Here is a 12,967-nt window from a genome sequence, read left to right on the forward strand (position 1 = left end):
GGCCCTCAAGGTACAAGTAAGTTACATGAGGAAGTTGCCCAAATGCCTATGGTTGCTACTCATGTTGCAATGCCTTCTGTCCCCAAGCATGCACCTATGGAATCATGTGGTGTGCCCTATGATCAATTGACTGAGGAGGATAGGACTAGGGCATGGCTTACAGATGGTTCAGCACATTATGCAGGCACCACCCAGAAGTGGACAGCTGCAGCATTACAGCCCTGTTGTGGGACAACACTGAAGGACTGTGGTGAAGGGAAGTCTTCACAATGGGCAGAACTTCGGGCAGTGCATATGGTTGTGCATTTTGCTTGGAAGTAAAAATGGCCAGATTTGCAGTTATACACTGATTCATGGGCTGTGGCCAATGGTTTGGCTGGATGGTCTGGGACTTAGAAGGAGCACAATTGGCACAATTGGAAAATTGGTGAGAAGTATATTTGGGGAAGGTGTATGTGGATAGATCTCTAATGGATTTGGAATGGGCAAAGGATATAAAGATATTTTTGTCCCATGTTAATGCTCATCAGAAGGTGACCTCATTGGAAGATGACTTTAATAATCAAATACATAAGCTGATCCATTCTGTGGATAGTGCTCAACCTCTTTAATCATTGCCCAGTGTGCCCACAAACAAAGTGGCCATGGTGGCAGAGATGCAGGCTATGCATGGGCCCAACAACATGGACTTCCACTAACTAAGGCTGACCTGACTATGGTTACTGCTGAGTGCCAAATTTTCCAGCAGCAGAGACCAACTCTGAGACCCCCACACCCCATATGGTAGTATTCCTCAGGGTGACCAACCAGCAACCTGGTGGTAGGTTGATTACAATGGACCTCTTCCATCATGGAAAGGGCAGTGTTTTGTCCTTATTGGAATAGACACTTATTCTGGGTATGCATTTGCCTTTCCTGCACGTAGTGCTTCTGCCAAAACTACCATCTGTGCACTTACAGAATGCCATATTCACCGTCATTGCATTCCACATAGCATTGCTTCTGACCAAGGAACTCACATCTCCACCAAGGAAGTACGGCAATGGGCTCATGATCATAGAATTCACTGGTCTTACCATGTGCCCCACCATCCTGAAGCAGCTGGCTTGATTAGAATGGTGGAATGACCTTTTGAAGAAATAGCTACAGCACCAACTAGGTGGCAATAGCTTGGAGGGCTGGGGGTGTATCCTCTAGCAGGCTGTTTGTACTCTGAATTAGCATCCTCTATATGGTAGTCTCTCCTATAGCCTGGATTCACAGGTCCAGGAATCAAGGGGTGGAAATGGGAATGGTCCTACTTACCATCACCCCATGTGACCCATTAGCTAAACTTTTGCTTACTGTTCCCACAACATTATGTTCTGCTGGACTACAAGTCTTGGTCCCAGAGAGGGGAGTGCCTTTGCCAAGAGACACAAAGAACATTCCATTGAACTGGAAGCTAAGACTTCCCAACTGATCACTTTGGTCTCCTAATGCCCTTGAATGAACAGGCTGAGAAAGGAGTTATAGTGATAGCAGGGGTGATTGATCCAGCTTACCAGGAGGAAATTGGACTGCTCCTCCACAATAGAGAGAAGGAAGAGTATGTCTGGAGTGCAGGAGATACTTTGGGAGTCTCTTAAGTGTTACCATGTCCTGTTATCAAAGTCAATGGATGACTACAACAATCCAATAGAAGTAGTGTGATAAATGGAACAGATCCTTCAGGAATGAAGGTATGGGTCACCCCTCCAGGTAAATAACCAAGACATGCTGAAGTGCTTGCTGAAGGTGGAAGAAGTACAGAATGGGTAGTAAAGAAGGCAGTTACAAATACCAGCTAAGGCCACATGACCAGTTACAGAAATGAGGACTGTAATTGCAATGTTTCTGACCTACCTTGATAACAGAGTGTTTGTACATGTCTACATCAGTATTAAGATTATATCACTAGCTAACTGTTGAATTTATGTTAGACATATTATATTAGAGACTAAGCTTTGTGTTGGGGGGAAGATTTTGTGGTTCTGGTTGTACGTGGGATAGTTATGCCATGTTAGGTGGAATTATGAGCTTGTTACTGTTTTCATTTGGAAATTAAGTATGATGTAAGGATATATGATTTGGTGCCAAGTTGACAAGGGGTGGACTTGTGATAGTTAAGGTGTTGTCAACTTGATCTGTTTAGTAACACAGAGAAATCCCTTTCGGGTGGGTTTCGGAGGTTGCTTCCAGGAAGGATCAACTAAAGGAGGAAGTCCTTCCCCCAGAGTGAGCCCTTCACCCCAGAGTGGGCGGCACCTCTGGGTGAAAAGAGCAACTTACTTCCTTCCTTCCACTTGGCTGCCAGAGCTGCTCGCTGTCTTCCAGATGGATTGAAGACCAGCACAGACTGAAGACCAGCATCAACTGAAGACCCACGTGGATTGAAACCCAGCGGCTCCTCAGTAAGTCTCCAGGCTTTCTGGTGTCATCTGCAGTGCTGGGTCGGGACTGCTGAGGCATCTGGCCACATGGACTGAGCAGATACCAGGTTCTGTGATTCTTGGGCCTGCAACTGCTATTGGACTACCCTAAGCTAATCCAGTAAATTCCCTTCATAAAATAGTTCATTCTAGCAGTTCTGTTCCTCTATAGAACCCTGACTAATACAACTAGAGATGAGGCAAAAATAGAAAAAAACACACATTATTTTTAAAGACATTTTTCTGCCCATGTATGCCAAATGTTTTGATACAAAGCTTTTTAAAAAAAATATAATTGAAGTATAAGAACATTATGTTGGATTTTGGAATAGTGGCATCAAATATTGATGCTAATTTAAGTTAGACCTACTGAGGAATTAAGTTGGATATGCTTATGTGTAGATGTGCTTGTTCATATCTGTGTGTGCATGTTTATGGAAAATTTAACTTGTTTTAGGCTTATCCCTATGCTCCTCTTACCCATAGTCAGCTACTAAAACTTATTCCCATTCTCTTTGGACTATCACATCAAATAGCACCATCATTCCTGAATGCTTCTCTTCAAGGGTTCACATTATTAAGAAATATGTCCTTGGGCTAGAAAGCTGGCTTAGTGAAGCCTAAAGACTGTGGTTCACAGCCTAGATGTCCCTCAACAGATGAGTGGATAATGAAGATGTGGTACATTTATACAATGGAGTTCTACTCAGTGGTAAAGAAAAATGAAGTTGTGAAATTTGCAGAAAAATGGATGGACCTGGAAAGTATTATACTAAGTCAGGTAACCCAGGCCCAGAAAGCCAAGTGCCACATGTTCTCTCTCATATGTGGATCCTAGCTACAGATGACTGGGCTTCTGTGTGAGAATGAAAATACTTAGTAGCAGAGGCCAGTAAGTTGAAAAGGAGACATAAAGGGTGCAGAAAGGAAGGGAGGAGGATACTTAATAGGTTGATATTGTATATATGTAATTACAATGATTGTAATGGGGAGGTAATATGATGGAGAATGGAATTTCAAATGGGAAAGTGTGGGGGTGGGGAGGGAGGGAATTACCATGGGATATATTTTATAATCATGGAAAATGTTGATAAAAATTTAAAAAAAAAGACTTTGGTTCAATGCCCCAGTATCCATGTAAGCCAGCCAGATGCACAAGGTGGCACATGCATCTCCAGTTTATTTGCAGTGGCTAGAGGCCCTAGCATGCCCATTCTCTATCTGCCTCTTTCTCTTTCAAATACATTATTAAAAAAAAAAAAAAACAAAAAAAAAACAGGTCTGTGTTAGAAAAAAGAAATGCTTCCCTTCCATTGTTTCTTAAAGATGAAACAGGTTTGACTAAGTGTTTTGGTATTTATACATGTTGGAAACACTAGGTAAGTATGCAGTGAAGGGGACAACTCTTCTCCAGGTAAAACTTTATTATACAAACACATTTACACAAAGATATACAAACACAGGGATGCCCTTCTATGTATCAAGGTATAGCCCCAAACCATATCAGCCACTGGTTGTAAATGAATCTCCTCATGGCACCTCTGAAGTATCAGCTTCTGCATCATCTGTGTAAGCAAAGTTCAGGAAGACCTGCTCCAAGGTGATCTGACTGATGGAATAGTCTTCCAGATTGAATTGCTCCTTTGCTTTCTCCAAAATGCCAAATACCTACAAAAACAACATGAGTTAGCAGTTTCTGTCACAATCTCCCCATTCCCAGCCCACAGGAGCTTCTCTTTCCCTTTCCCAACTCCTGTCAACTTTATTAAAGTTGGAGGACAACAGACACTGAAGGGAAAGATGAGAAAGCAGAGGAAATAAGTCACTGAGCAGCTGTCACAAGGCGCTTTTCTCTCCCTGTTCTCTATGGACATGGAGGCAGAAATTAAAGCAGTTGAACTGCAGAAGTGTTTGCATGTGACCTAAAGGCTCTGCTGTTCCCAAGATCCCAGCTTCCACTGCACAAGACTGAATTCCAAATACTTCATGAGCAGTATTCTCACAACACGGAATGTCAGAAGGGCATGGTTTCTACCATCACCTTTCCCCAGCTAATGTCCTGGCGTGGAATGTAGTAGTTAAGGATCTTTTGATTCTCTTGCTTCAATTCACTACCTAAGACAGGAAAAGAAGACAGGTGAGTAATATACAAAAAGATTGCTTTTAAAATGGTCAAAACCAATGCTACATCTACTTAATGTCATTCATAGTGGACGGTGGGAATATTTGGGTTAATACAAAGGAGTTGCATATTCCCCAAGCCTTCTCTCTTTCATATACAAATTTTACTAAAATATTTAGTCATGACTAAATAGTCTTCTTATGTTGAGTTTGTGGAGATTACATTGAGGCTTTTAGACACAATAAATTGTCACCTCATGTGACTGATATAGATAGCTCAAAATTTTAAATTTCATTCTTAAAATTTGTCAAGTCTTGTAGCATGGCCTAACATATGAACTTTCAGGGAGAATGTTTCATATGGGCTTAGTAGGAAGTTTTGTCCTACTGGTGTTGAATGATTTGTACCATACGTTTGTTAGGTTCCTTTGCTCTAAATGGTAGTTTAAGCCTGATACTTCTGTAGTGATGTTCTGTGTATAAACTGACCATTGTGGAAAGTGAGGTATTAAAGCTCCCTCTTTGTGTTGTGCTATAGTTTTCTCCCTAGTTCCTCAGATATATTACTATTTGATTTATTTGCTTATGGACTTCAATGTTGGGTACATATATTCATGCTTATTATATGTTTGTCTCATTTTACAGCTTTTGATTTAAAGTCTATTTTATCTCTGTATAGCTACTCATGTTCTTTTTCCTTTTTAAACAAAATATATTTATTTTTAAGCGCTGAGAGTATACAGAAGAGAAACTGAAAGACACAGTGGGGGAGAAAATGGGTGCGCCAGGGAGTCCAGCCACTGTAAACAAACTCCAAATGCATGCACCTCTTTGTGCATGTGGCTTTATATGGGTACTAGGGAATTGAACTCTGGTCCTTTTAGGCTTTTCAGGCAAATGCCTTAACTGCTGAGCCACCTCTCCAGTCCTCATATTCTCTTTTGACTCCCATTTACATATTTATCATTTATATCTTTTCACTTTCACTCTAGGCTTATACTGATGGAAGAAGTAAACTTGTCATAGGCAAGACTAATTGAGTGTTCTGAATGGGCCTCTGGCCTGATTTCAAGGCACCACACCTGAAGCCTGGTCAGGAGAGGTTGACCTTGCACAGGGCTGGAGTTGATTCTGCATTTTCTAGTTCTGCCCAGATGCTGGATGATTTTAGTGCCTGGGTCCACTAAGATGGACCAACAAGCCTTAATCCATGGTAGAGTGCTAGATCCTGAGTCTATAGTGGTGGTCTTGGAGCATCAAGAGTTTGTTGCTGTGGACTTAGACCCCATGTCTGCTGGAGTGTGCCTAGTCTGTAGATGCTTTGATCTCTGGATTAATTAATACTGACCTGGAGCCCAAAGCTAGCCTCATCATGGGGTTAGTCTGGCAGCTAGGATCATAGGTAGTGGGTCTGGTGCCTAGAGCTAAAAGGTCTGGCTTGGAACCTCAGGTCCACTAGGTGATGGGATTTTGGGATCTAGTCTGAGTTCTTGATATAAAGAGATGGCACAGAAACTTGGGTTCATGAGGACTGCTTCATCACTACAGGTACAGGTCCAGTCTGTTTGTCAGCTGGAGAGTGAAATCACAGAGGCTGCCTTGGAATGGTAGCATGAGAACCAGCCTGGTACTAAGCACCCCGAGTCTGTCCAGAAAAAGTCCAAAAGAAGCTTTGCTGACACTGGTGTTGATCTAGTTCCTGGGTCTGCCTGTGTCAATGTGGTTCTAGGATAGATCCAGAGACTAGGTCTACTGAGCAAGCCTGGAACTTGGATATATGGGAATCTGTCATTAGCAGAGTAAACTAGCAGGCTCAGTGAGTTAATATTAGTCTGGAGCCTTTATCTCTGAAGGTCATTCTAAAGGATGTGTCTGTAGGTGTTGCCTGATAACTAAGACTGTAGGGATTAGCTTGGAACTGGGAATAGTAAAGAAGTCTTCGCTGGAGATAGTCAAGGTCTGAATGTGCTGGGACTGGTCTGCTGCTAATAGTGATCTAATACTTGGAGTTATTGAGGTACAATGGTGGGCCTAGAGATTCATTCCAAGGATATTAACTAGCCTGGTGCTTGTGATTGCTTCTGTGAGACTGCGTTCTGCCTGGTGCTGAGTTTTATTGAGTTGGGCCTAGTTTGAGGATCTGTTCTTGAATGTAATTTCAATGGTAGATAAAAATATTGGCTTGCAGTTTTCCTTCCTAACATAAAATCATCTAGTGATGCATCTAAATTATCTTTCTTTCTTTCATGTTTTTATTTAGACCAAAAGGTTTTCTCTCTTCCATTTTATTATTAAATATAAGGTATAATGGAATATTTTCTGGTATTGATGATACCACATCAATTTCTTAGTCTCTGAGTTTTTTTTTTCAATATTGTTTTCCCCCCTTAATTCAGGAAATTTTCTTGAATGATATCTTTTTAATATTTATTCTATTCAATCCTTCTTTGTTCACTGTTCTCAGTTTTATCACACTGTCGTTGTGCTTTGATTCTAATATTTTCCCTCAAGTGTTCATTGACATTTTTGTTTTATGTTTCTAGTGTCCTCCTTTCCAATTTGTACTTCCTTTGTGCTTTCTATGATACTCATTCCTGATTAGTATTTCTGAAATGTTTGCTTTGTAAAACCTTACTCATCCAGGCATAGTAGTATACATCAGTAATCCCAGAATTTGAGAGGAAGAGGAAGGAGGAACTATAGTTCATTGTCACCCTAGTGATTTTGAGGCCAGTCTTGGTTCTATAAGACCATATCACAAAAACATAAAATAGTATTTTCCAGTGTTATTGGTTGTTTATTTATCTAATTTCTTAGCCTCCCAACTATAATGCAATATTTTACTTCATATTATCTATATCTCATTTGTAATCTGTTTAGCACATGTTAGAAGAGACTATGCTGTGGTATTATATATGTCTTATGCTCATTGTCTGTTAGATTTTTCTCTTTTCCTCATGAAACATTTTTATGAGGTATAATTATAATTTTTCAGTTAAGATTTAAATAAAATAAAATTTTAAATAGTGTTAAAAGGCATTTCCTATTTATGAAGCGGAATGGGACAAAATAACTTTCTTAGCTTTGTAGTTGGTTGCTTTCAGGAGTCTTCTGGGATATATTAAACTGGTCTTTCAGTTTAAACCCTCTTCTACGTTTATCTGATTACTGATTTCTATGGTTCTCTCTATATTCCAAGCTCATGTAAAGGAAGTTTTACTCCAGGGAAGGTCTGTGTTTGCTTCTTCTTAGAGACTACTTTGCCCATTTTGAGGGTGTGTTTTTTATGTAATAGTCACTTAAATTTCATTTTGATTGTGTGTGCTTTTTATTCTGAATATTATAGTTGCCATATTAAGCTCTTGTTTAGGAAAGCACATTCTGGCTAACTTCTGCCTATAATACTCATTTCTATTTCCCTTTTAGCTCTTAATTAGTGCAGTTGGAGAGATGGCTCAGTGGGTAAGATCACTTTCTGCACAAGTCTAAGTACCTCAGTTTGATCCCCCAGCCCTGATATTAAAAAAATAATAAAATAAAAACCTCATGTGGCTATACGCATTTATAACCCAAGTGCTAGGGAAAGGAAGAGATAGGGTGGTAGCTGGAGCTTGTTGGCCATCCAGTCTATCCTGAAACCAGTGAGATTTAGACTCAGTGAGAGATTCTGTCTCAAGGAATAAAGGTGGAAGAGTGACAGAGAAGGACACCAAATGTACTCCAGCCTCCAAAGACATGCACTTGGATCATATACATATCACATTGACATGCACATAATACACTCATATACTCCAAAAAGTAAAAATAAAGATCTCAAATTGGCTATATTTTGAGAAAGCACTCTACTCCATTATATAAAATAGGCATTATCTGTTCCCTCTTTTGAAATATTAAAATGAACAGATTACATGTCAGTTCATGTAAAACATTCTATCATATTCAGTACTTATTCCCTTAACAATACCATTAGAGAAGGGCTAATAAGCAAACACCTTTATACAATACAGTGTTTATTTCTGCATTAATTAGAGCAAGTTGATAAATCAAGTCATAGTAAATGAGGTTTTCTGGTCACAATTTCTCTTTGTGAACTCTTATACATGAATACTCAAAAAATGCTGGCTATAGAGATGGCTCATTGGTTAAAGGCATTTGCTTGCCTTTTGATTCTTTGGTATCTAGTTAAAATGGGATACACAAAGTGGCACATGCATCTGTGGTTTGTTTGCAGTGGCAAGAGGCCCTGACATGCCTATATTCACTCCTTCTGTCCTCTTTCTCTCTGTCTCTCAAATAAATAAAAATATTAAAAATGTTTGCTGGGCTGGAGAGATGGCTTAGTGGTTGAGGTGCTTTCCTGCAAGGTCTCAGGACCTATGTTAAACTTTCCAGATCCCACGTAAGCCAGATGCACAAAGGTGAGGCAAGTACAAGGTCACATATGCCTAATAGGTGGTACAAATGTCAGTTCTATTTCAGTGACGGAGGACCTGGTACATCATTTCTCTCTCTCCCTCTGTCTCTTTCTCTAAATTAAAGAATCATATATTAGGGCTGGAGAGGTGGCTTAGCGGTTAAGCGCTTGCCTGTGAAGCCTAAGGACCCCGGTTCGAGGCTCGGTTCCCCAGGTCCCACGTTAGCCAGATGCACAAGGGGGTGCATGCGTCTGGAGTTCGTTTGCAGAGGCTGGAGGCCCTGGCGCGCCCATTCTCTCTCTCTCCCTCTGTCTTTCTCTCTGTGTCTGTCGCCCTCAAATAAATAAATAAATAATTAAAAAAAAAGAATCATATATTAAAAATGTTTGTTTACTGAGCACATAAGTGCATATTTGACTTCTTCTTCTTCTTATTATTATTATTATTTTGGTTTCTCAAGGTTGGGACTCACTCTAACCCAGGCTGACCTGGAATTCACTATGGAGTCTCAGGGTAGCCTCAGACTCACAGCAATCCTCCTACCTCTGCCTCCCGAGTGCTGGGATTAAAGGCATGCACCACCATGCCTGGTTCATATTTGACTTCTTGATAGATACATCCACTTGTATTTTTCATGAAAACATCAATCACTATGACTAACATCAAAATGATTATTTTCTCTCCTGTTTTCCATGTCTGATCAACCATCAATTTTTAAAATTTATTCTTCAATATATTACTACTGTATAATTAATAATAGTATTTGTTGTCAAAAAGAAAAACACAAGTGAAAGTCGTGTCATACATCAGGAATTCCAATTTTGCTAAGACTAGCAAGATACAAATTAAAATGAAGAAAAACCTTAAGTACTAAAATTCATGTCATGACTACACATTAGGATTAGGAAAGAGAGATATGATAGGAAATACAGTTACTGTGTCTTGCACTGTACTGTACAGAGAGAAGCCCTAGTGAGTTTGTCACTCAAAAGCAAGGGAACCCTTGTGTGGCAACACATATTACAGCTTGTTGACATTACAAAACCATAGCCACATAGATAGAGAGAAAAAAAAAAAAAGCTATAGTAATATCCTTAGTGAGAGGGAAAAAAAGTTAAACAACCTTGCTTGGATAATATATGAAAATAAATAGAATTATGCTAAAATATGACTTTAAAGATATAATTTATATAAATAGAATACATATGCAACTGCATTGGATTATGACATATACAATAATATAGTCAACCACTGCTTTTGTGAAACTTCTCAGTATAATCTCACACAAGGCATTTGTATCAAACAAACAAAAAAATCCAAAGATACAGTATGGAAGATCATTAAATGTCCACAACACAAAGAAACTGGCATTAAAGACACAAGTCATGTGGGTGGTGAATAAATAAATAAATATATATATATATATATATATATATATTTTTTTTTTTTTTAACATATCTCTAATAAAATTGGAACAGCTTACTTTACCTGGAAATGTCTCTGTGATGAAATTTTTAAAATCTGTTAATGTTTCTTCACTCAGGACCTTGGTCTTCAGAATATAAATGTTGCCAAACTTGTTTTTGAGGTACTGAGGGCTGCCCAAGCACACGAGCTTCCCCTTCACCATGATGGCTAGCCTGGTGCAGAGGGCCTCACATTCCTCCATGCTTGCAGACAGAGGGAACAGAGCGACATTCAGCTAGCTGTTCTTTAAAGATGCATGGACACTCATCATGTTCACATTTGGCAGGGGCAAGTTTTCAAAAGTATGAATCAGCCAGGTGTCATAGTGCACACATTTATTCCCAGCACTCAGGAGGCATAAGTAGGAGGAGCACTTTGAGTTCCAGGCCAGCGTGGGACTACAGAGTGAGTTCCAGGTCAGCCTGGGCAAGAGCAAGACCCTACCTCAAAAACAAACAAACAAACAAAGCTGGTGCAAAAAAAAAAAAAAAAAAAGCTGGTGATGCAAGCCTTTAATCCCAGCACTCAGGAGGCAGAGGTAGGAGGATTGCTGTGAGTTTGAAGCCACCCTGAGACTACATACATAGTGAATTCCAGGTCAACCTGGGCTAGAGTGAAACCATACCTCAAAAATATAAAATAATGCCGGGCATGGTGGCGCACGCCTTTAGTCCCAGCACTCGGGAGGCAGAGGTAGGAGGATTGCCATGAGTTCGAGGCCACCCTGAGACTACATAGTGAATTCCAGGTCAGCATGGACCAGAGTGAGACCCTACCTTGAAAAACACACCAAATAATATAAAATAAAATAAAATAAAATGAAAGGATGAATCACAGAACCCTCATCCCTCAAATACACTTCTTAAATCTCTCATACTCTCCCTGTCTTTCACTTTCTTTTAAACTTGCGATTCTTGGCTATTCCATCTGATTAAAAAAAACTAACTCAAGTTGATTATTCAATAGCTCTGGATAGCTACCATCTTGTCTTGCAAACCTTAACTCGGCCTTCCAACAAGCCACACCTGTGGGACGTTAAGATGATAGCTTTTCCACTCTCACGTGTCTCTATCACTGCATCCCAGAGGAGGCGTCTAGCTTTGGGGTCCATGCCAGTTGATGGTTCATCAAGGAACACGGCAGAGGTTTTTCCCATTAAGGCGATAGCAGTACTCAGCTTGCGTTTGTTTCCTCCACTTCATGACCAGAGAAGGAGAAAGTGGGAGAAGAGGTGGCCTTACATATCAGTTATTTACAGAGAAGATGTAGCACAAATATTCCTGCTCTTGAGTGTTCCAACAAACTCCAAACAGACACCAACCATGATGATTAGATGTTACTTTAACAAGACAGCAGGTCCAAGTACATGTGTGTATATACCTATATGATATAGCTATGACATAGCATAATGGTAATGTGTCTGATTTTGGGCCCATGTGTTTATATATTCCTAGTGTGTCATTACTGCATAAGCCTTACTCTAACTGAAGGGCCTCCATTTCTCTTTGCTTAGAGGATTAGGAATACGTATAACACTGGGAAGAAGAGCATGTTCACTCTTCAAGTCAGAGGCCATAGTCAACAGAACAATGCGACAGTGTTCTAAATTTCATCTGAAACCTAGTAGGGTATTAGGCGGTTTCACAATTAGGTGACTGAGTAACAGAGGAGCTGAGTTGGAGATGATAATGTGGATCAGGGGCATAGGGAAGCACCGTGGACATTGTTAGCATGAACAAGATAGTTAAAAAGCAATAGTATAATAGCTCACCTGTAGGTGCTGATAAGCTTGTTGGCATAAGAATCCAGCTCAAACATGTTCAAGTATTTCTTCACAAAATGATGAATCTGGGACTCAGAGACTCCCCACACTCTTGCATACATGCTCATCATTTCCCAAGCAGTCATGTACTCCAGCAAAGCATCAAACTGAGGACAGTAGCCAATCCTTGATCTCACCTAGTTATAAGAATCACCTCAGTGAAAACACAAGCCATCAAAAACTCATCTAACATTTGCAGCTGAGGTAAAAGGCCTGCATTTCCCATGCCATACTTTTAAGAATCCTTCCAAGAAGTTTTCTTTTCTGAATGGCTACAAAATTGTGGCTGGCAGACTTATTCCAGTACATTTGAATCATCAGTACCTATTTGGTTCTTATGATCTTGAAGATGAAGTGAGAAACAAAATCCTTGAGTTCTCCCAGCCTGTAGGAGGGTTTAGATTCTGAGATGGTATTCCTCTTAACCAGGAGTTCCAAGTATGACCATAAGAATGCTTTTTCACTGACATGTACACCTTGCCATGCATACTTCTTGAGACATGGTAAGGTTGAACTAAAAGCAAAGCTTTCTCCCCACCTTCACAAATACTAGATGACCTGACTAGTGCTTTAAAACTTAGCCAAACACTTCTAATTTATATATATATATAAAGTTGTATATAATTTATATTTAATTTATATAATTTATTTATTTTATACTTTATATATATATATGTATATATATATATATA

The 12,967-nt window shown here is 39.7% G+C and overlaps 1 protein-coding gene across 1 annotated transcript in view; it reads right to left on the reverse strand.

The window, feature by feature from the left end:
• Positions 1-3,980: 3,980 nt before the first annotated feature.
• Positions 3,981-12,967, reverse strand: part of LOC101617186 (phospholipid-transporting ATPase ABCA3-like) — an 82,015-nt gene continuing 73,028 nt past the window's right edge. The window contains exons 26-30 of the mRNA XM_004653447.2: positions 12,225-12,412; positions 11,479-11,649; positions 10,475-10,656; positions 4,492-4,565; positions 3,981-4,118 (exon numbers count right to left, since the gene is read on the reverse strand). Coding sequence (XP_004653504.2) covers positions 3,981-4,118; positions 4,492-4,565; positions 10,475-10,656; positions 11,479-11,649; positions 12,225-12,412 — 753 coding nt within the window. The remainder of the gene's footprint in view (positions 4,119-4,491; positions 4,566-10,474; positions 10,657-11,478; positions 11,650-12,224; positions 12,413-12,967) is intronic.

Source organism: Jaculus jaculus, chromosome 2, assembly GCF_020740685.1.
Source record: "Jaculus jaculus isolate mJacJac1 chromosome 2, mJacJac1.mat.Y.cur, whole genome shotgun sequence".
NCBI lineage: Eukaryota > Metazoa > Chordata > Mammalia > Rodentia > Dipodidae > Jaculus > Jaculus jaculus.